At 44.7% G+C, this 19,978-nt stretch overlaps 2 protein-coding genes across 2 annotated transcripts; both read left to right on the top strand.

The window, feature by feature from the left end:
* The first annotated feature begins 2,233 nt into the window (after nt 1-2,233).
* LOC109880698 (uncharacterized) lies at nt 2,234-3,714 on the top strand. The gene is made up of 4 exons (XM_020472886.2): nt 2,234-2,635; nt 2,836-2,893; nt 3,073-3,155; nt 3,324-3,714. The coding sequence occupies exons 1-4, from the start codon at nt 2,372-2,374 to the stop codon at nt 3,594-3,596; spliced, it is 678 nt and encodes a 225-aa protein (XP_020328475.1). The 5' UTR covers nt 2,234-2,371; the 3' UTR covers nt 3,597-3,714.
* An 8,110-nt stretch (nt 3,715-11,824) lies between these two features.
* On the top strand, nt 11,825-19,639 carry LOC109880696 (E3 ubiquitin-protein ligase RNF38). The gene is made up of 12 exons (XM_020472882.2): nt 11,825-12,069; nt 12,707-13,285; nt 15,881-15,930; nt 16,045-16,256; nt 16,391-16,778; nt 16,924-17,064; nt 17,245-17,433; nt 17,592-17,753; nt 17,912-18,015; nt 18,242-18,445; nt 18,563-18,662; nt 18,853-19,639. Exons 2-12 carry the CDS (start codon nt 13,018-13,020, stop codon nt 18,913-18,915), a joined length of 1,881 nt encoding a protein of 626 aa, XP_020328471.2. The 5' UTR covers nt 11,825-12,069; nt 12,707-13,017; the 3' UTR covers nt 18,916-19,639.
* The last annotated feature ends 339 nt before the right edge of the window (nt 19,640-19,978 follow it).

The following is a 19,978-nucleotide window of genomic DNA, read 5'->3' as shown; positions in this document are numbered from 1 at the left end:
CTGTTTTTCATGGTTCGGTCTAGGCCCCTTAGTTCCAGTGCAGGGAAATCTTAACGCTGCCGCATACAATGACATTCTAGACAATTCTGTGCTTCAAACTTTGTGACAACAGTTTGGGGAAGGCCCTATCCTGTTTCAGCATGACAATTCCCCCGTACACAAAGCGAGGTCCAAACAGAAATGTTTTGTTGAGATCGGTGTGAAAGAACTTGGGCTAGGCCCCTTAGTCAGGGCTCTGTGGCTTGCACAGAGCCCTGACCTCAACTCCATCGAACACCTTTGGGGTGAATTGGAACGTCGACTGCGAGCCAGGCCTATTCGCCCAACATCAGCGCCCAACCTCACTAATGCTCTTGTGGCTGAATGGATGCAAGTCCCGGCAGCAATTTTCCAACATCTAGTGGAAAGCCTTCCCAAAAGAGTGGAGGTTGTTATAGCAGCAAAGGGGGGACCAACTCCATACGAATGCATATGACTTTGGAATGAGATGTTCGACGAGCAGGTGTCCATATAATTTTGGTCATATAAATATATAGGTAGGAATAAAAAAATTTAACTCCCCAACATGCTCAATCCGTGACATGTCTGGTGAGTATGCAGGCCATGGAGGAATTGGGACCTTTTCAGCTTCTAGGAGTTGTGACATGTATTATCATGCTGAAACATGAGGTGGTGGTTGCGGCGGCGGATGAATGGCACGACAATGGGCCTCAGGGGCTCATCCCTGTATTTCTGTGCATTCAAATTGCCATTGATAAAATGCAATTGTGTTTGTTGTTTTGTAGGTTAAGCCTGTCCATACCATAACCCCACCGCCACCATGGGGCACTCTGTTCACAACATTGATATCAGCAAACCTCTCGCCCACAAAATGCCATCTGCCTGGTACAGTTGCCAGTGGCCATTGAAGGTGAACTTTTGCCTACTGAAGTAGATTATGACGCCAAACTGCAGTCCGGTCAAGACCCTGGTGAGGACGACGAGCACGCAGATGAGCTTCCATGAGACGGTTTCTGACAGTTTGTGGAGAAATGTTTTGGTAGAGCAATCCCACAGTTTCATCAGCTGTCCAGGTGGCTGATCTCAGACCATTCCCCAGATGAAGAAGCTGGATGTGGAGGTCCTGGGCTGGAGTGGTTACACGTGGTCTGCGATTGTGAGTCCGGTTGGTCGTACTGCCAAATTCTCTAAAATGATGGTAGAGATATTAACATTAAATTCTCTGGCAATAGCTCTGGTGGACATTCTTGCAGTCAGCATGACAATTGCACGCTCCCTCAACCTGAGACATCTGTGGTATTGTGTTGTGTGACAAAACTGCACATTTTAAACTGGCCCTTTATTGTCCCCAGCACAAGGTGCACCTGTGCAACAAGGATGTAAACAAATTTGACATAAATAAGCTTTTTGTGCGTATAAAACATTTCTGAGATTTCATTTCAGCTCATGAAACATGGGACCAACACTTTCCATGTTGTGTTTATATTTTAGTTCAGTGTAGTTGGTAGCCCAAACGGTTCAGATGCTACAGACAGAAGTTGGCACATTGGCGGTACCGACAAGTCCCGTGGGGCTTGTGGGGGACGTGGAGCAAAACGGAGAAGATCATCTTGTTCGTGAGAGTCTCATCTTTCCATAGCATTATATTCGTTTTGTAGGCCAAACCGGTCAGATGCTACATACTTTTTCACGAGAAGACCTATTTTTGTGATGTCTCCTAGTCTGACAAGCAGTGCTGTAGCTCTGCCACTTTCCACCGATTGAGATGCAGCCCATGCAAAACGAATTAACTCAGTAGTAATGCCATTAGTCAACAAGTCAGATTTTGAATCCAAACAGGTCAGATGCCTATAAAATGCTCGTAGATTAATTGTCTCTTTCTATTTGGCTCCTGACACTGGTGAGATATACTCTCTCTCTTTCTGTCTCTCTCCTCCCCAGGGACTCTTGGGGCGTGGACTTTCAGGCTATGCTTTCTCTCTCCCTCTGATCATGTCTAGAATAATACATTGTAATGCTTGTTAAACATTTGTAACTTAAGCATTGCAGCGTTCATTGGACAAAGTTATTAAATCATTATTGCGTTTTACATTCCCTTCTCATGAAAATGACATGATTGCACCCTCATAAAAGTTGCCTGTCCCTGTATTAGGTTGACTTGGAATCTGCTTAAATCCGAAACACACACATACACACAGGCGCACACAGGCCACTCCCACACAGGAAATAACTCAATAACTTTCCTTTTGCTTTCGTTTTTTAAGACTGCTTGCAGTAGTTGCTCTTGCTTCTTTATGTTCATCTTTTCTCTGTCAAATTGCTGTGTGAAGTGTTAAAGTCGGTGTTGGATTAGATACTTGACTCTGTCAAAATGGACAGTGTTCTGCCGGAGTTGACTTGTCTTGTCTGCCTTGAGATACTAAATGATCCCCACCAGTTCCCATGTGGACACAGCTACTGCCTGCCCTGCATCCACAGCATGAGGCACCACAACAATTACAGCTGTCCTGAATGTCGAAGAGAATTCACAGACAACAGTGATATCGTCAGAAACTATAGGCTGGCTAACATTGCCAACACATTCCGCAAACATCAACAGAGGACTGAGGGTAAAACTGTTACAGGGGCCTCTGAGGTGAGTCTGGGTCTGAGGTGACACCAAACCTTTGGTTGCTCTTTCTTTATATATGGGACTCAAGAATATCTGGTGTGATGTGACAGAGAGAGTTGCCTTGAAAGTCAGGTTGATTTTATTTGTATGAAAATTCCAATGAATAATTCTTAAATGTTGGTATCCAACAGTAGTTTGCTGAACTTCTCCCTCTTTCCTATCAGACGCCTGGTGTGAGCTGGTTACAGCTGATGATCATACTCCTAACAATTATTGCCCTCTGTGAGTACACAATAACCAATACCAAAGATATGATAGTTTCCAATACTCCCCACAGCGAAGAATAGTATTTAAACAGTTGGGGGAAATATACAAATGGAAAGATAGATCAATTATTATGTAGATGTAAGAGCACAGTACTGACTGTGCTCTTCAATCTGTTCTTCTTACTCTTTCCCCAGTAAAAATGTACTCCCTTTGGAAGATCGCAGATGAAGATTATCAGATGCAGCTGGAAATCCACCCTTCAGACCTCCCAAACCAGGTTTGGTCCCCTCTCCAGCCACATACCACATTCAGTCCAGAGCAGTATAAAACACCTTTTTTGTTGTTGTGTTACACTGTGTGTGTTGGGTTCAGAGAGAACGAAAATAACAAAAGAATGGAAGCATGTCTTGGTTGTTCCATAATCCTATCTTTGTTTCTCTTCAAGGTTACCCAGCATGGTCTCTTTCTGCCAAGAGTGATCTGGACACTTGTGTCTCTACTCTCCCTGCTCCTCCAGATCCTTTGGCTCCCCCTATGGGTGTTGTGGTGGTTTGCCTCCACACTATTGTGGCTGATATGTTTGTGTGTGGAGTTTATCATGTCTTGCCTCTTACAGGTTTTTGCTTGGTTATGCAATGCTACATATTTTATATTCAATGTCCTTGTGTGTGTTTGTGGTATTGTTTACATTCTGAATTTGGAGGGTAGGCTTACGTGAAGTATCCTAACATGAAAAGTAGCCCACAGAATGCTTTAATCTAGAGATTCTCCACTACTGACCAAAATTTGGGTCAAGGAAGATTTTGAAAGGTGTAAATAAATTAATATATACAGTACCAGTCAAAAGTTTGGACACCTACTCATTCACAGGTTTTTCTTTATATTGACTATTTTTACTATTTTCTACACTACAAAGAACTGAAATACCTTATTTACATAAGTATTCAGACTGTTTACCATGAGATTCGAAATTGAGCTCAGGTGCATCCTTTTTCCATTGATCATCCTTGAGATGTTTCTATGACTTGGTTTGAGTCCACCTGTGGTAAATTAATTTGATTGGACATGATTTGGAAATTCAAACACCTGTCTATGTAAGGTTCCACAGCTGACAGTGCATGTCAGTGTAAAAACCAAGCCATGAGGTCGAAGGAATTGTCCGTAGAGTTCCGAGACAGGATTGTGTCAAGGCACAGATCTGGGAAAGGGTACCAAAAAATGTCGGCAGCATTGCAGGTCCCCAAGAACAGAGTGGCCTCCATCATTCTTAAATGGAAGAAGTTTGGAACCACTCAACCTAGAGCTGGCCGCTCGGCCAAACTGATCAATCGGGGGATAAGGGCCTTGGTCAGGGAGGTGACTAAGAACCCGATGGTCACTCTGACAGAGCTCCAGAGTTCCTCTATGGAGATGGGAGAACCTTCCAAAAGGACAACCATCTCTGCAACACAACACCAATCAGGCCTTTATGGTAGAGTGGCCAGACAGAAGCCACTCCTCAGTAAAAGGCACATGACAGCCCACTTGGAGTTTGCCAAAAGGCACCTAAAGGACTCTGACCATGAGAAACAAGATTCTCTGGTCTGATGAAACCAAGATTGAACTCACTGGTCTGAATGCCAAGTGTCACATCTGGAGGAAACCTGGCACCATGCTTACGGTGAAGCACTGGGAGACTAGTCAGGATCGAGGGAAAGATGAACGGAGCAAAGTACAGAGAGATCCTTGATGAAAACCTGCTCTAGAGCTCTCAGGACCTCAGACTGGGACGAAGGTTCACCTTCCAACAGGACAACGACCTTAAGCACACAGCCAAGACAACACAGGATTGGCTTCAGGACAAGTCTCTGAATATCCTTGAGTGGTCCAGCCAGAGCCCAGACTTGATCGAACATCTCTGGAGAGACCTGAAAAGAATGGGAGAACTTCCCAAATACAGATGTGCCAAGCTTGTTTTTAAAAATATTAATTGGCAAAGATTTTGAAAAACCTGTTTTTGCTTTGTCATTATGGGGTATTGTATGTAGATTGATGAAGATTTTTTAAAAAAATCAATTTTAGAATAAGACTGTAACATAATGTGGAAAAAGTCACGGGTTCTGAATAAACTCAGCAAAAAAACAAACGGCCCTTTTTCAGTACCCTGTTTTTCAAAGATAATTAGTAAAAATCCAAATAACTTCACAGATCTTCATTGTTAAGGGTTTAAACACTGTTTCCCATGCTTGTTCAATGATCCTGTCACGCCCTGACCCTAGATTGCTTTGTATGTTTTGATTTTTCGTTTGGTCAGGGTGTGATGTGGGTGGGTATTCTATGTTGTATGTCTAGGTGTTGGCTTTCTATGTTTAGGCCTGGTATGGTTCCCAATCAGAGGCAGCTGTCAATCGTTGTTCCTGATTGAGAACCATACTTAGGCAGCCTGTTTTCCCACTATGGGTGTGGGTAGTTGTTTTCTGTCTCTGTGTCTGCACCAGACAGAACTGTTTTGTGTTGGTCTATTTTTGTTATTTTGGTCTTAGTGTTCTGAGTTTAATGAATACCAAGCTACATATTGGTCCGATCCTTCCTACTCCTCCTCAGATGAAGAGGACAGCCGTTACAGATTCATAAACAATTAATGAACATGCACCTGTGGAACGGTCGCTAAGACACTAACAGCTTACAGACGGTATGCAATTGAGGTCACAGTTATGAAAACTTAGGACACTAAAGAGGCCATTCTACTGACTCTGAAAAACACCAAAAGAAAGATGCCCAGGGTCCCTGCTCATCTGCGTGAACGTGCCTTAGGCATGCTGGGGCGGAAGTGTAGCCTAGTGGTTAGAGCATTGGACTAGTAACCGAAAGGTTGCAAGTTCAAATCCCCGAGCTGACAAGGTACAAAATCTGTCGTTCTGCCCTTGAACAGGCAGTTAACCCACTGTTCCTAGGCCGTCATTGAAAATAAGAATTTGTTCTTAACTGACTTGCCTAGTAAAATAAAGGTAAAAAAATATATTAAAAAATTATAATTCATGAGGACTGCAGATGTGGCCAGGGCAATAAATTGCAATGTCCGTACTGTGAGACGCCTAAGACAGCACTACAGGGAGACAGGACAGACAGCTGATCATCCTCACAGTGGCAGACCACGTGTAACAACACCTGCACAGGATCGGTACATCCGAACATCTCACCTGCGGGACAGGTACAGGATGGCAACAACAACTGCCCGAGTTTCACCAGGAACGCACAATCCCTCCATCAGTGCTCAGACTGTTCGCAATAGGCTGAGAGAGGCTGGACTGAGGGCTTGTAGGCCTGTTGTAAGGCAGGTCCTCACCAGACATCACCGGCAACAACGTCACCTATGGGCACAAACCCACCATCGCTGGACCAGACAGGACTTGCAAAAAGTGCTCTTCGCTGACAAGTTGCGGTTTTGTCTCACCAGGGGTGATGGTCATATTCACGTTTATTGTCGAAGGAATGAGCGTTACACCGAGGCCTGTACTCTGGAGCAGGATCGATTTGGAGGTGGAGGGTCCGTCGTGGTCTGGGGCGGTGTGTCACAGCATCATCAGACTGAGCTTGTTGTCATTGCAGGCAATCTATCAATCAATCAATCACTGTGAGTTACAGGGAAGACATCCTCCTCCCTCATGTGGTACCCTTCCTGCAGGCTCATCCTGACATGACACTCCAGCATGACAATGCCACCAGCCATACTGCTCTTTCTGTGCGTGATTTCCTGCAAGACAGGAATGTCAGTGTTTTGCCATAGCCAGCAAAGAGCCTGGATCTTACTCCCATTGAGCATGTCTGGGACCTGTTGGATCAGAGGGAGAGGGCTATTACTTTTGACCCCCCCCCCCTTTGTTCAGGGACACATTATTCCATTTCTGTTAGTCACATGTCTGTGGAACTTGTTCAGTTTATATCTCAGTTGTTGAATTTTGTGATGTTCATACAAATATTTAAACATGTTAAGTTTGTTGAAAATAAACAGTTGACAGTGAGAGGATGTTTCTTTTTTTTGCTGAGTTTCTTAAAAAAAAGAAAATATGGCAACAAAAATGATCCACGTCTAGTAGCCATGTAATCATCCAACAGTAAATGTAATGTCCTAAAAAAAAAAAACTTGCAGTTGTAGGCTACTACACATGGAAACAAATATGTCTCGCAATGGCCAGTAAGCATTTTGCACGTGCGTCGCTCCATATCTCACAGCCTTATCAAATATATTGGTTGTAAAATAGTTGCTATTGAGCTGAAAATTGAGAGTTGAGAAATACACTGAGAAATATAAACGCAACATGCAATTTCAAAGATTTTGCTGAGTCACAGTTCAGATGAAGAAATCAGTCAATTGAAATAAATAATTTAGGCCATAATTTTCACATGACTGGGCAGTGCCTGGGAGGGCATAGGCCCACCCACTTGGCAGTCAGGCCTACTCACTGTGGAGCCAGTTTTTCCCCACATAAGGGCTTTATTACAGACACAAATACTCCTCAGCACCCAGACGATCCCACAGGTGAAGAAGCCGGTTGTTGAGGTCCTGGGCTGGCGTGGTTACTCCTGTGGTTGTGAGGCCGGTTGGACATACTGCCAAATTCTCTAAAACAACGTTGGAGGCAGCTTATGGTAGAGAAATTCTAGTGGACAACTCTAGTGGACATTCCTGCAGTCAGCATGCCAATTGCATGCTCCCTCAAAACTTGAGACATCTGTGGCATTGTGTTGTTGTGTGACAAAACTGCACATTTTAGAGTGTGCTTTAATTGTCCCCAGCACAAGGTGCACCTGTGTAAGGATCATGCTGTTTAATGAACTTCTTGATATTCCACACCTATCAGGTGGATGATTATCTTGGCAAAGGAGAAATGCTCACTAACAGGGATGTAAACAAATGTGTGCACAATTTGAGAGAAATTATATTTTTGTGCATATGGAACATTTCTGGGATTTTTAATTTCAGCTCATGAAATATGAGACCAACACTTTACATATTCTGTTTATATTTTTGTTCAGTGTAATACCTACATGAAGCTAAGTCCCTCCTCTTCAACAGCGACAAGTGGACGATGCCTCCAAAGCTGTGTTTTTTTCCACAATTGCATATTTGAATTATATACGATCAGAACACATTTTTCTCTTGAGCGCATGTGGGAGAGGAGAGTGGTTCGCTCATTACAGCAGCAGGCACACACTTTCATTACAGGAATCATGAGAATAATGCACTTACTGGTTTACCAAATCATGGTTTTAGCTGCCCAATGTTGTACACTTTTGATTGAGGTAACAATATAGAATGTGTTATTTCTATGTTTATAGGCACGCTTTACGTTTTTTAAGATCCATGATCTTGGCTGCGTAACTGATGACAGTCGGAGAAGGTCTCTTTGCTGATGCCGAGTTAGATTTTGAACGTGAGTTTACATGACTGTAGCTCAGCCCATCATAAAATCGGGCTGCCCCATCTTGGTGGAGGGGGCGGCCGTTGCCCACTGATCAGCCAAGGCTCATTATAGATTAGTATAACAGATATTATTATGTTTTATTTCACAGGCCTATGGCCTATCATTAAAAAAAATATATATATATATATTTTTTTTTATGATAGGCCATATATATATATATATATATATATATATATACAGTATCAATCAAAGGTTTGGACACACCTACTCATTCAAGGGTTTTTCTTCATTTGTGTTGTGTAATAAAAGTGAACACATCAAAACTATGAAATAACACATGGAATCATGTAGTAAGCAAAAAAGTGTTAAACAAATCAAAATATATTTTATATTTGAGATTCTTCCAAGTAGCCACCCACAACTTTGCACACTCTTGGCATTCTCTCAACCAGCTTCATGGGGATTCTGGAATACATTTAATTTAACAGGTGTGCCTTGTTAAAAGTCCATTTGTGGAATTTCTTTCCTTCTTAATGTGTTTGAGCCAATCAGTTGTGTTGTGACAAGGTAGGGGTGGTATACAGAAGATAGCCCTGTTTGGTAAAAGACCAAGACCATATTATGGCAAGAACAGCTCAAATAAGGAAAGAGGAATGACATTCCATCACTACTTTAAGGCATGAAGGTCAGTCAATGCAGAACATTTCAAGAACTTTGAAAGTTTCTTCAAGTGCAGTCGCAAAAACCATCAAGCACTATGATGAAACTGGCTCTCATGAGGACACCCACAAGAAAGTAAGACCCAGAGTTACCTCTGCTGCAGAGGATAAGTTCATTAGAGTTACCAGTCTCAGAAATTGCAGTCCAAATAAATGCTTCACAGAGTTCAAGTAACAGACACATCTAACATCAACTGTTCAGAAGAGACTGCGTGAATCAGGCCTTCATGGTCAAATTGCAGCAAAGAAACCACTACTAAAGGACTCTAATAAGAAGAAGATACTTGCTTGGGCCAAGAAACATGAACAATGGACATTAGTAGGTCTATGTATGCTGATGACTCAACACTATGTCAGCTACTACAGCAGTTGAAATGACGAAAACACTTAACAAAGAGCTGCAGTTAGTTCCGGAATGGGTAGCAAGGAATAAGTTAGTCCTAAATATTTCCAAAAGTAAAAGCATTGTATTTTGGACAAATTATTCACTAAACCCTAAACCTCAACTACATATCATAATGAATAATGTAGACATTGAGCAAATTGAGGTGACTAAACTATTTAGAGTAACCCTGGATTGTAAACTGTCATGGTCAACACATATTGATACAACAGTAGCTAAGATGGGGAGAAGTCTGTCCATAATAAAGCGCTGTCTGCCTTCTTAACAACACTATCAACAAGGCAGGTCCTACAGGCCCTGGTTTTGTCGCACCTGGATTACTGTTCAGTCGGGTGGTCAGGTGCAAAGAGGGACTTGGGAAAATTGCGGTTGGCTCAGAACATGGCAGAACTGCTGGCCCTTAAAAGTACACAGAGAGCTAACATTAATGACATGCATGTCAATCTCTCATTGCTCAAAGTAGAAGAGAGATTGACTTCCTCATTACTTGATTTTGTAAGAGTTGTTGGCAAGCTGAAGGTACCAAGTTATCTGTTTAAAATACTAGCACACAGCTCGGACACCCATGCATACCCCACAAGACATTCCAACAGAGGTCTCTTCACGGTCCCCAAGTCCAGAACAGACTATGGGAGGTGCACAGTACTTCATTGAGCCATGACTACATGGAACACTATTCTACATCTGGTAACTGACGCAAGCAGTAGAATCAGATGTAAAAACCACAGAACAGCGGGACTGTGAAGTAACACAAACATAGGCACAGACACATGCATACAAACACATGATAATTGTTACGTTTCACAGTTTCTGTGTCGTGGTTTGTGTATTTGTATGTATGTATTTCAGGAAATGGCTTCCTGAAATCCCCTAAGCAACTGATTTGTCGACTCCATGGCAAATTGGAGCTGACCCCCCCCCCCTCTCATCAGAGGATGCAGCTGTCTCCAATTACCAACTCTTTCTGAAGCTATATAAGCCATTGTTCTGTTGCTCAGAAAGGAGATGAGTGTGTCCTGAGTTGGTTGTTGTTGAGAGAGCTGATTTGTATGTCCTATGTTGGTTGTTGCAAAGAGGGAGCGGTTAGTATGTCCTGTGTGTAAATAGGATAGTGTTTTGATTATTTAAATTCTTGTTATTCTGTTTTTGTTCCCAGGGGGGAAAGGGAAGGCACCTAGGGAGTGCTTAGGCAAGAGGCCTGTGGGCATACATAACCCGTAGTATTTACTGTCTATACACACTAGGTAAGACCTGGGCGGACCACCCCCTGTATTTTGGTTAGCGCACCAGGTGGTGCTAAGATAGGTAAGTAGTGGGTAGGCAGGTAAGGTAGGAGAGGGGGCTTTGACACTTAATTTCTTTGATTTGGTTCCGTCCAGCCCCCTTTCCCCAAAATTACTTGTGTGACGGAATAAATTCCCTGTAAACGGTATCATTGTCTGCCTTTGTCATCCTTACTCGCACCTACAGTCCCATACCTCTTTCACTCCAGGGGGAGTTGAGTTGTAGCAGAGTGTTGCGTTCCCTCTTCCTAGAGGTGTACGTAACAATAACATACATGCACATACACATGGATTTTGCATTGTAGATGTGGAGTATGGGCCTGAGGGTATACACTTAGTGTGTTGTGAATTCTGTAATGAATGTATTGTAATTGTATAAATGCCTTAATTTAGCCGGACCCCAGGAAGAGCTAATGGGGATCCATAATAAATATACATATCTGGGAACTCCTACAAGAATGTTGAAAATAATTCCAGGTGAAGCTGGTTGAGAGAATGTGAAGAGTGTGCAAAGCTTGCCATAATATGGTATTTTACCAAATAGGGCTATCTTCTGTATACCACCCCTACATTATCACAGCACAACTGATTGGCTCAAACGCATTAAGGAAAGAAATTCCACACATTGACTTAACAAGGCACACCTGTTAATTGAAATGCATTCCAGGTGACTACCTCATGAAGCTGGTTGAGAGAATGCCAAGAGTGTGCAAATCTGTCAAGGCAAAGGGTGGCTACTTTGAAGAATCTCAAATATAAAATATATTTGGATTTGTTTAACACTTTTTTTCTTTCTACATGATTCCATATGTGTTATTTCATAGTTTTGATGTCTTCACTATTCTACAATGTAGAAAATAGCAAAAATAAAGAAAAAGCCTTAAAGTAGGTGTGTCCAAACTTTTGACTGGCTGATACCAAACCCAATTCCTTAGTACTGAAACAAGACTACTGAATTATTAATTAGGTTGATTCTTCCCAGTCGTTTACCAGACAAAGCGAATCAATGCAGTGATCATTTGTTATCGGGATAATCAACAATATGTCCTGAAAAAGACACCACTGATTGAAATAAAACATATGCACTAATAAATATATTCTAGGTGTGGTATGTCTTTGAGGATTTTTGCACAATGTAACGAATGTGTCGTCAGAGATTTATGTACTCGATTAGATCGGTCTGACCAGAGATCTGAAAATCCCAATGATTGATCTCCGTTTACGCTCCCCACTGACATCTCCAGAGAAAACACCACTAGCTTCAGCGGTGAATGTACATTTCGTGGTGGGGATTTAAATCGTATGAAGAACAACATTATTTGAAGATCGGGCAAGGCATTCGACCGCGCCTATCTCGGATCAACCAACATCGTCTAAAAAGGTTAGCAGCATGCATGCCAATGAGCAGACATTCTTGCTAACTCTCTGTAAGGCTTGGTAATGTCGGCAGCGAAATTGTTTTCCTCCTGCTAGCCAAGATAGCTTTCATGTTAGCAATAAATTCGTTAACGACGGGTTGAGTTAAAATGTTAGTAGTAACAAAGCGTAGTTAGTAATGTAGAATCAGATAAATATTACAGGAAGGTTTTATGTAGGAATTTAGCACTTCTGAACCGTGGTTTTGTTAGCTTACGTAAGCTAGCCCGCGATCCAGCTAGCTATAATATGCTAAACAGCAGCAAGCTAAGTTTGTTGGCTAGCTAGCGACAGTTAATATTATTACAACGCCAGCTGTGTTAACGTTATCAAACTAGCAAATATTCTAACTAGCTAACTGAATGTGAACTCTGGCTAGCTTGCGTGCCATTTCACCAGGAAAAGTAGAAAGCCAGTAACGTTAGTCGCCAACCAAGCTTCATAGCTGATGAGACAATAGAAAAAACCCGAAGGGGTACAGCCCAGATACATTCACTAAAGTTTTTGTTATAATGTGCCAATCTGTATTGTTTGTTTTTATTTCGATTGCACACGGTGTATTGCAATGACAGAACAAACTAACATACCAAATCGACCTCTAGGGATACAAATAAAGCCGTTTTTGGAGTGTTGACTGACAGTGACGCGCAACACCGGCAGAGGGGAGAGCTGACAGGAAATACCCGTCGCTGCTGATGGTGTACGAACGACAGTAGAGGACTACTCGTACACCCGCCGCTTTCCGTTTTACCTACGCCCCAAACCAAGCGGTTCATGCGAAAGAAGATACTCTCTAGAACAGGCCGATTAGGAAGATAGCAAGGAGTGGCGGCCAGGCGAGAGGGAGGCTACGGCAAACCATCTCTCCCAGATATACCTCCATTACGCCCACCTACCACCGCCTCCTTCAGCCATGGATCCGCCGAGGACTCGGTCACGTTCAGGTTTCTTTCATTATGGCATGAACGGTGGTGGCAACGGCAATAACACAATCAACAATGGGAACATGATGAATGCCAGCGGAGGGATCGGGGTGAATTACCCTCAACAGAACAACCCCGGCTGGGTTCCGCACGGAGTGCGCGGTAGCTATTCGGAGAACCAGCACACCCAGGGGAACTACCTGTCCGGTGGGGCGCAACGCCACCCTTCCCACGGAGCACACAGACACCCCGGCACCGGTAAGCTTCAAGGCTCCCTTTCCATACGAATCTAGATGTAGCACACCCCGTGCATACATTAGTGTACCTTTTGTGATTTAGCATGTGCCAGGCTTGACATGTAAACAGTGCAGTCTTGCTCCTCGTCAGTGCAATGTTCTAGCTTTTTGTCTAAAAAGATAAGATGCCAACAACCATATTTGAACCTCCAATGGGCTGTGACTCAGTTAGTAGTTTCCTCACTGCTTATGCGACTGGCCCGTCCATCCAGTCTCCCTGACCTATAAATTGCTTAGATTTCCAAACAACATGAACACATTTCAGTTATTGAAAGATTGCTCATGCCACCTTCTCAGAGCATTTAAGGGAGCTTTGAACAAATGGTGAGTGAGGGAGCTGGACAGGACAGTTGTGGACAAGGTAAATTAGCATATGGAGGTGTGCAGAATGTGTGTTATGGCTTGATAACCTAAATTGTTTTCCAGAAAAGAAAATACTCATGTTTTGTGCTACACAATTTCTATGTTGTAGTAATATATGTCTGAGGCAGTAGGCCTGGGAGATATACTGTACACCAGGGTATTTCATAATACTGCTTATGTTGCGTTTTATATTTTTGTTCAATGTAAAGTGTTGGTCCCATGTTTTACCCCCAGTGGGTGGGCCTATGTCCTCCCAGGCCCACCCATGCCTGCATCCATGCCCAGGCATGTGCAATCCATAGATTAGGGCCTAATTAATATATTTAAATTGACTGATTTCCTTATGAACTCTAACTCAGCAAAGTCTTTGAAATTGTTACTTGTTGCGTTTTATATTTTCAGTAATTATATAAGAAATCTAAGACGTGTCAGATGATATCCAGCTCAGGGTTCCAGCTATGCATTTAGTTTTCTAGCGAAGTGGCTAGATGTCTAGATCAAGCTTCTTGGTTACAGCAGAGACATTCAACCACCACCTGGATCAACATCCCTGTTGCCTAAATTCTTTTGTGCCTGCATTTGCATTTCATTTTTTAAAATGGCGCCCCTTGTGTGCACATTCGGTAATACCATATACACTGGTGTGGTACAGAAATGGTATGACTATGAATATCTGGATATCGCCAACCACTGAGGCAGATGTCAATGAGCTATGAGAATACTGCCACCTATGGTGGGATGGAACACACACTGAAGAGTTTCCCATGTGAGCCATAATGGCATGTTCAAACAGTAATGGTTACTCGGTCATGCTTTCAACAGTGACGTCAGTCTGTGTTTACCCAGTAGTCTATCGTGGCTTCCACTAACCTCTGAAGAAACCGGTTACAGTTATAACAGAGTGGATTCCCTAGAGGCAGAAAGGCCTATGAATGCAAGCTTTTAATGGAGAGCTTTTGTAATAGCATGTTTGCCATCCAGACCGAAAATAACACTTGCGCATACGCACACTTTTGAACATGCTTGTGTGGCACACACACTCCCTGCTCTAAGCAGCTGCAGAGGCCTCTACTTGAATACCCTGTGTGTGATTTTTCGGTCTGTGTGTTCTGTGAGCAGAGCTCTCAGCATGTCACACCTCTGAACATCACTTTCAGGGGAATGTGTTAGGACTGGATTTGGAGGTGTTGAAAATATGTCTGTGCATTTGTCCACGGTTTCTCTCCCTCTCTGAGCTCAAACAGATAAACTCTGTGTTTTGGGCTCATGGAAGAGCAGCTTAGACTAGTGGCTCAATCCTGGAACCAGGGTTGTATGCAGCTGCTGGCTCTGTGCTGAGGCCCAGATTCTAGGACTACGCCTTATAACCTGGCAATCCTCAACCAGCCCAATGTCTGGATCTCTGTCCCTCCCTGTCGGAGCTGAGCGCCAGTCGCCTGGCTGCTCTGTTCTGTTCTGCTGGCGGGGCGTCTTTGAGCTGTCACTCTCCCCTGACTTCACAGAGCAGCAGAGAGGAGCGATGGGATTGCTCTCAGATCTGTTGTTTCTGAAGCGACTGAGGGAGGGAGGGGGCTAGTTTGGAGTTGGGAGGCTGGGGAGGGAGGTGTTTTCAGAGGACTGTTTTAAAGCAAACTCCATCCCCACAGTTCAAGGGCATCTCTGCCTGTTGGTGATTGGAGGGGATTGTGTCTGTGTAAGATTGAGGCAGCAGAGGGGGTCGTTTTTATATTTGAGAACAGCAAGATTATTGTTACGTCTTAGAGTGGTTCTCCCTCTTGTCAGTGGCAGACACTGAACCAGGCAATTTGAAGCCCTACACCAGTTTCCCATACTCATCCTCGGGTCCCCAAGGGTTGCACTTTTTGTTTTTTTCCCTAACACTACGCAGCTGATTCAAATGATCAAAACGTGTAGATTTGAAGCATCTGTGTAGTTCTAGAAAAAAAACACGAATTTGGGGAAACCCTGCCCTAGACCGAGCAGACTTTATCCAGCTATAATACGTGCATATTTGTTGACACAATTTGGGCTGCTACTTTCTCTACAAATGGTACTTGCAGACATGGTTTAAAGGAGCATGACTACTGGTGTGTACCTGTGTACCTGTTAGCCAGGCCCACCCAAGTCTGAGCTTTGAGGTTTTGTGGGGCCTATAGCTTGGCTTGACCCTCCTGTTATTCTCTGTGGCCTGTAGGTGTCCTGCACTACCACCCTGATAACATCTGCAGTGATGAGCGGGACAAGGTGAGGATATTAACCTCTCCCTGTTGTACCAACACAGCAGTAGGAATGCTGTAGCCTTATTTAACACCATGCTGTCTTTCTACTCCCTTATCTCTCTCGCTGTCTCATCTATAGATGGAGGACAGTCCTAGCCCAAAGCGACAGCGTCTTTCCCAGCAGTCTATGTTAGATCTGAGCTCTGCCCCTCCCTCCACCCCATCCTCTCCCATTCGTCCCTGGGAGCTACCCCACACCCCCACTACCTGGGCCACACCCCCACCCAGTCGCAGGCCACACCCCCACTACCTGCCAGAGCGATGCCACACTCCTGTTCGCAACCGCCGCAGGTAAGTGTGTGTGTGTGTCAATGACACAGAATCCGTGTGTAGTAATTTTTCCTTGGGGCATTATCTGTTGTGATAGGATGAGGATGTTTGGTATAAATTGTGATGTAATAATGTCAAGCGTCCTCTCTCCCCAGTCCTCCAATGAGACGCCAGCGTGGCCGCCGTGACCGTCTCACCTCCCACCCTCATCACAACTCTCACCCCCAACAACAACAACAACATCATCATCACCACTACCACCACCATCACCACAACCCGCACCATCATCATTCTCACCCTCACCACGGCCTCTCAGCAGGGCCTCAGGATGAGAACTACCGCCACCCCGTCCCCCCTCAGAGTTACCCCTACAATCAGCAACCCCCCCGGGGGCCAGAGGAGCGCCCCTACCACCCCCCCAACCTATCCCCACGCCCCCTCCACCACCCTCCTAACCTGTCCCCCAGGCTGATGCACCCTGCCGCCCACCCCCAGCACCCCCCTCAGCAGCAGAGCAGTGTGGTGCTGGACCTTCATGACCAGGTCAGTGGGGAAACAAGAAGCCATTTTGTTTCTATAGTTGCCAATCAAACATTATTGAATGTGATTAGAGGCATCTTTATCCTTCTATGTGGGCGTTCGGGTGACGTGGTGGTTTGAATTCTGACCTTTTGACTTCTGCTTCCAGGGTTCTTCTCAGGTGTCGTACCCGGTCTCTCCCCCTGGCGCACCCCCCGGCCTGTCTCCCCGCTCTGCCCCCCCGCAGCTCCCAGCATGCTCGGTGGTCTTCAGTGGACAACACTACCCTGTCTGCAGTGTTCCTCCATCGGTGAGTTCAACTACCCTGTCTGTTTGTCTGATATAGTTTGCACGGTATGCCTACTTCATATGGGTCTAATTCCCTCCGTTTTCCATCAGCATGTATTTTTATGTGTACATAATGCTTCATTATCTGTCATCTATATTGTAATAGAATCGTGTATTTTAAATGGCTCCATCTCGGTCTCAGGTTCTGCAGACATGCTCTGTGCAGCACCTGCCCATGCCCTACCCATTCCCCTCCCTGCTGTCCAGTGACCCCACCTTTCTCCTGCCCCCTCCCCACCTGTCCCACCATCCCCCTCACCTCCCCCACCATCCCCCTCACCTCCCCCAGCCAGGACAGTTTGGACCCTACCCCACACAGCAGGCCAGATCGGTGAGTGGCATTAGCAATTTGAACCTCCATTAGCGACTTAAAGCAGTATTTCAGTTAGTAATTGAAGTTGTAGGTAATCATTTAACTATTTGGGTAGCTCCACTTGCTCTTATGTAATCAACCGCCCCCCCCCCCCCTTCTCTCTCCCTCCCTCCTAGCCATTACAGAGGATAGAGAATGACGTGGAGCTGTTGGGGGAACACTTGTCCTTAGGGGCCGGTCTCCACTACCCCCCCGCAGGCCACCCCGGCCTGCCCCCCCACTCCACACAGCTCCACTTCCTTTCCCATGATCCACTGCCACAGGAGTTCTTTGGAGTGGTGAGTGTCTCTCTCTGCCATTCTCTTCAAACCACCTTTATCACACATCAGGGTGATGGTTGCATCATTATCTTTTAAGCCATTTTAAAAGGCTGTTGGCTTTATTTTAAAATCTGGTATTGCCAGCGATGTTGACGATGCCACATATCTTCTCTCAGTCGTATCCCAGCTTCATGCCACGACGTATCCCAGGACGACGCTACCGCTCCCAGCAGCCACTGCCACCCTCGCCTTACCACCCCAGTTTCCTGCCTTACTTCCTGTAAGTCCACCATCCGCTTCTAGCTTGACATCATGGGAGTTGTAGTTTAGAGAATCTGGAGACGCTGCCATATTGTGTGGAAGAAACCTACCCTTGTGGCACAGCATATTTGTGTAAATACTGCTGAGCTTTCATGTACAGCATGTATCTGCCACTCTCCTCAGTTCTAATGCACTGTGTAGGCACACAGTGTCTGTAGGTAAGTGGGTTTCTCTCCCTCTGTCAGCTCCATGCTGCCAGTCCAGCCAACAGGCCCTGCCATCAGCCTGGAGCTGGACGTAGATGACGGAGAGGTGGAGAACTATGAGGCCCTTCTCAACCTGGCTGAGCGTCTTGGAGAGGCCAAACTCAGAGGACTGACCAAGGGAGACATTGAACAGCTGCCTTCCTATAGGTTCAACCCCAACAACCACCAATCAGAACAGACGCTGTGAGTACATCCCCTATCAGAATGGAATATGAGGATATTATCCTCTGCATTTATCAATCGGATCATACTGTTGGTGTTGCGTTTCTGTTGTAATAACATTGTACTGTTGATTTGCAGGTGTGTGGTGTGTATGAGTGACTTTGAGTCTCGTCAGCTGCTGCGGGTTCTACCCTGCAGTCACGAGTTCCATGGGAAGTGTGTGGACAAGTGGCTCAGGGTGAGTTTCTCTCGCTCTAGTATTTCACAATTCAGGATCAACTAGTTGGCAAACGTACTTTCCTAGATGCTGTGAAACGTCTTCATTCTTAGTTCCCTCAAATCTGGAGTTGTTTCCCTGTAATGATCAAGTTATCCCTGCGGGTTAACTGACATTGTCACTCTCCCTCCCTCTGGTTGTCTCTCTCCAGGCTAACAGGACGTGTCCCATCTGTAGGGCTGATGCCTCCGAGGTCCAGCGAGACTCGGAGTGACCAGCAGGGGGCACAACCACGCTGACACTTGTAGCACTGCCCTCCATCTCTCCTTTAGCGCTCTTTCCCTTCTGTCCTCTCTTTATACTCCATTCCCACTGGTCCAGCACACACCCATTGCATCTCTCTAGCTCTGAATGTCCTTCAGCTGCTGTGTGTGCGCAGGAACGTGTCTATCTGTATGATTCCTGGTGTTGGTATGTACCAGCGTTGAGTGTGTGTATGATACTGTATTTTAGTGTTTCTGATTGTGTGTGTGTGTGTTTAGACTTGGGTGTCCACACGGACCTCTCCATGTAGTTGACACGTAAAGGTCCATGCCACTCCGCTGCCTCTCTGTAGAACTTCTGTTTGTTTTTGTTTAGTTTCTCTGCCTGGCTGTTTACCTCGTCATTCCTGTTGCTCATTGTTACCACGACAACATGTTTCACTGTATTCCTCTGAAGTTTCTCTAATTCTATTTCTCTTTATTTTTGTTCCTTATTAAATATGATCAGTTTGTCTGACTGCAGTGGCACATATATATACTGTATAAATATATGAATATCTGTATACCAAATATAAGGCTTGACATTAACTTTTTAAATCACATTTTGTACAGGTTCGTTTTTTTTTTGTATTATGAGCTGTGGTGCAGTTAGGTTTGATTGTGCTCAATTGATTTGTGTTCTGGATGTGTTAGACTTTAGGTGGTGGTTCGTTAATAAAATACATTATACACTGATCTGTCTGTTTCATGTCGCGGAAACGCACCAGAGTATAGGACACCCGCCCTCAGGCAATCCTATCGCCTCTCCACAGAACATGATCCATCAATTTCCTGTCGCTACTACATGTGTTCGTTAACACCCGCCAGGTGATCGCTCGCACGCCGCGGCCACCTGCTACTTTCAGCCGTTAATCTTTCCGTTGTGTTTCTTGTCAGTTGGTGGCTGGCTTTATTTATTTGCACCTTTTTAAACTGTAATAACTGCAAACCGCCATAGGGTGGTGTCACAGTTCTTTCTAAGGCATGGTGGTTTATTTTAGAGAGGGAGGAATGGCTCTCAATGTTTCAAAGAAG

Source organism: Oncorhynchus kisutch, linkage group LG19 (assembly GCF_002021735.2).
Source record: "Oncorhynchus kisutch isolate 150728-3 linkage group LG19, Okis_V2, whole genome shotgun sequence".
Classification (NCBI taxonomy): domain Eukaryota; kingdom Metazoa; phylum Chordata; class Actinopteri; order Salmoniformes; family Salmonidae; genus Oncorhynchus; species Oncorhynchus kisutch.
Note: the sequence above shows the minus strand (reverse complement) of the source record. Positions and strands in the feature narration are given on the sequence as shown.

What these genes read in the sequence shown, in the direction of transcription:
- LOC109880698 (XM_020472886.2), top strand. Translation starts at nt 2,372, where the DNA reads ATGGACAGTGTTCTGCCGGAGTTGACTTGTCTTGTCTGCCTTGAGATA. An exon ending in CTGTTACAGGGGCCTCTGAG is followed by an intron (nt 2,636 to 2,835) that starts GTGAGTCTGGGT and finishes CTTTCCTATCAG; the next exon opens with ACGCCTGGTGTGAGCTGGTT. An exon ending in CTTCAGACCTCCCAAACCAG is followed by an intron (nt 3,156 to 3,323) that starts GTTTGGTCCCCT and finishes TTTCTCTTCAAG; the next exon opens with GTTACCCAGCATGGTCTCTT.
- LOC109880696 (XM_020472882.2), top strand. Translation starts at nt 13,018, where the DNA reads ATGGATCCGCCGAGGACTCGGTCACGTTCAGGTTTCTTTCATTATGGC. An exon ending in CCACACAGCAGGCCAGATCG is followed by an intron (nt 17,434 to 17,591) that starts GTGAGTGGCATT and finishes CCTCCCTCCTAG; the next exon opens with CCATTACAGAGGATAGAGAA. An exon ending in GTGTGGACAAGTGGCTCAGG is followed by an intron (nt 18,663 to 18,852) that starts GTGAGTTTCTCT and finishes GTCTCTCTCCAG; the next exon opens with GCTAACAGGACGTGTCCCAT.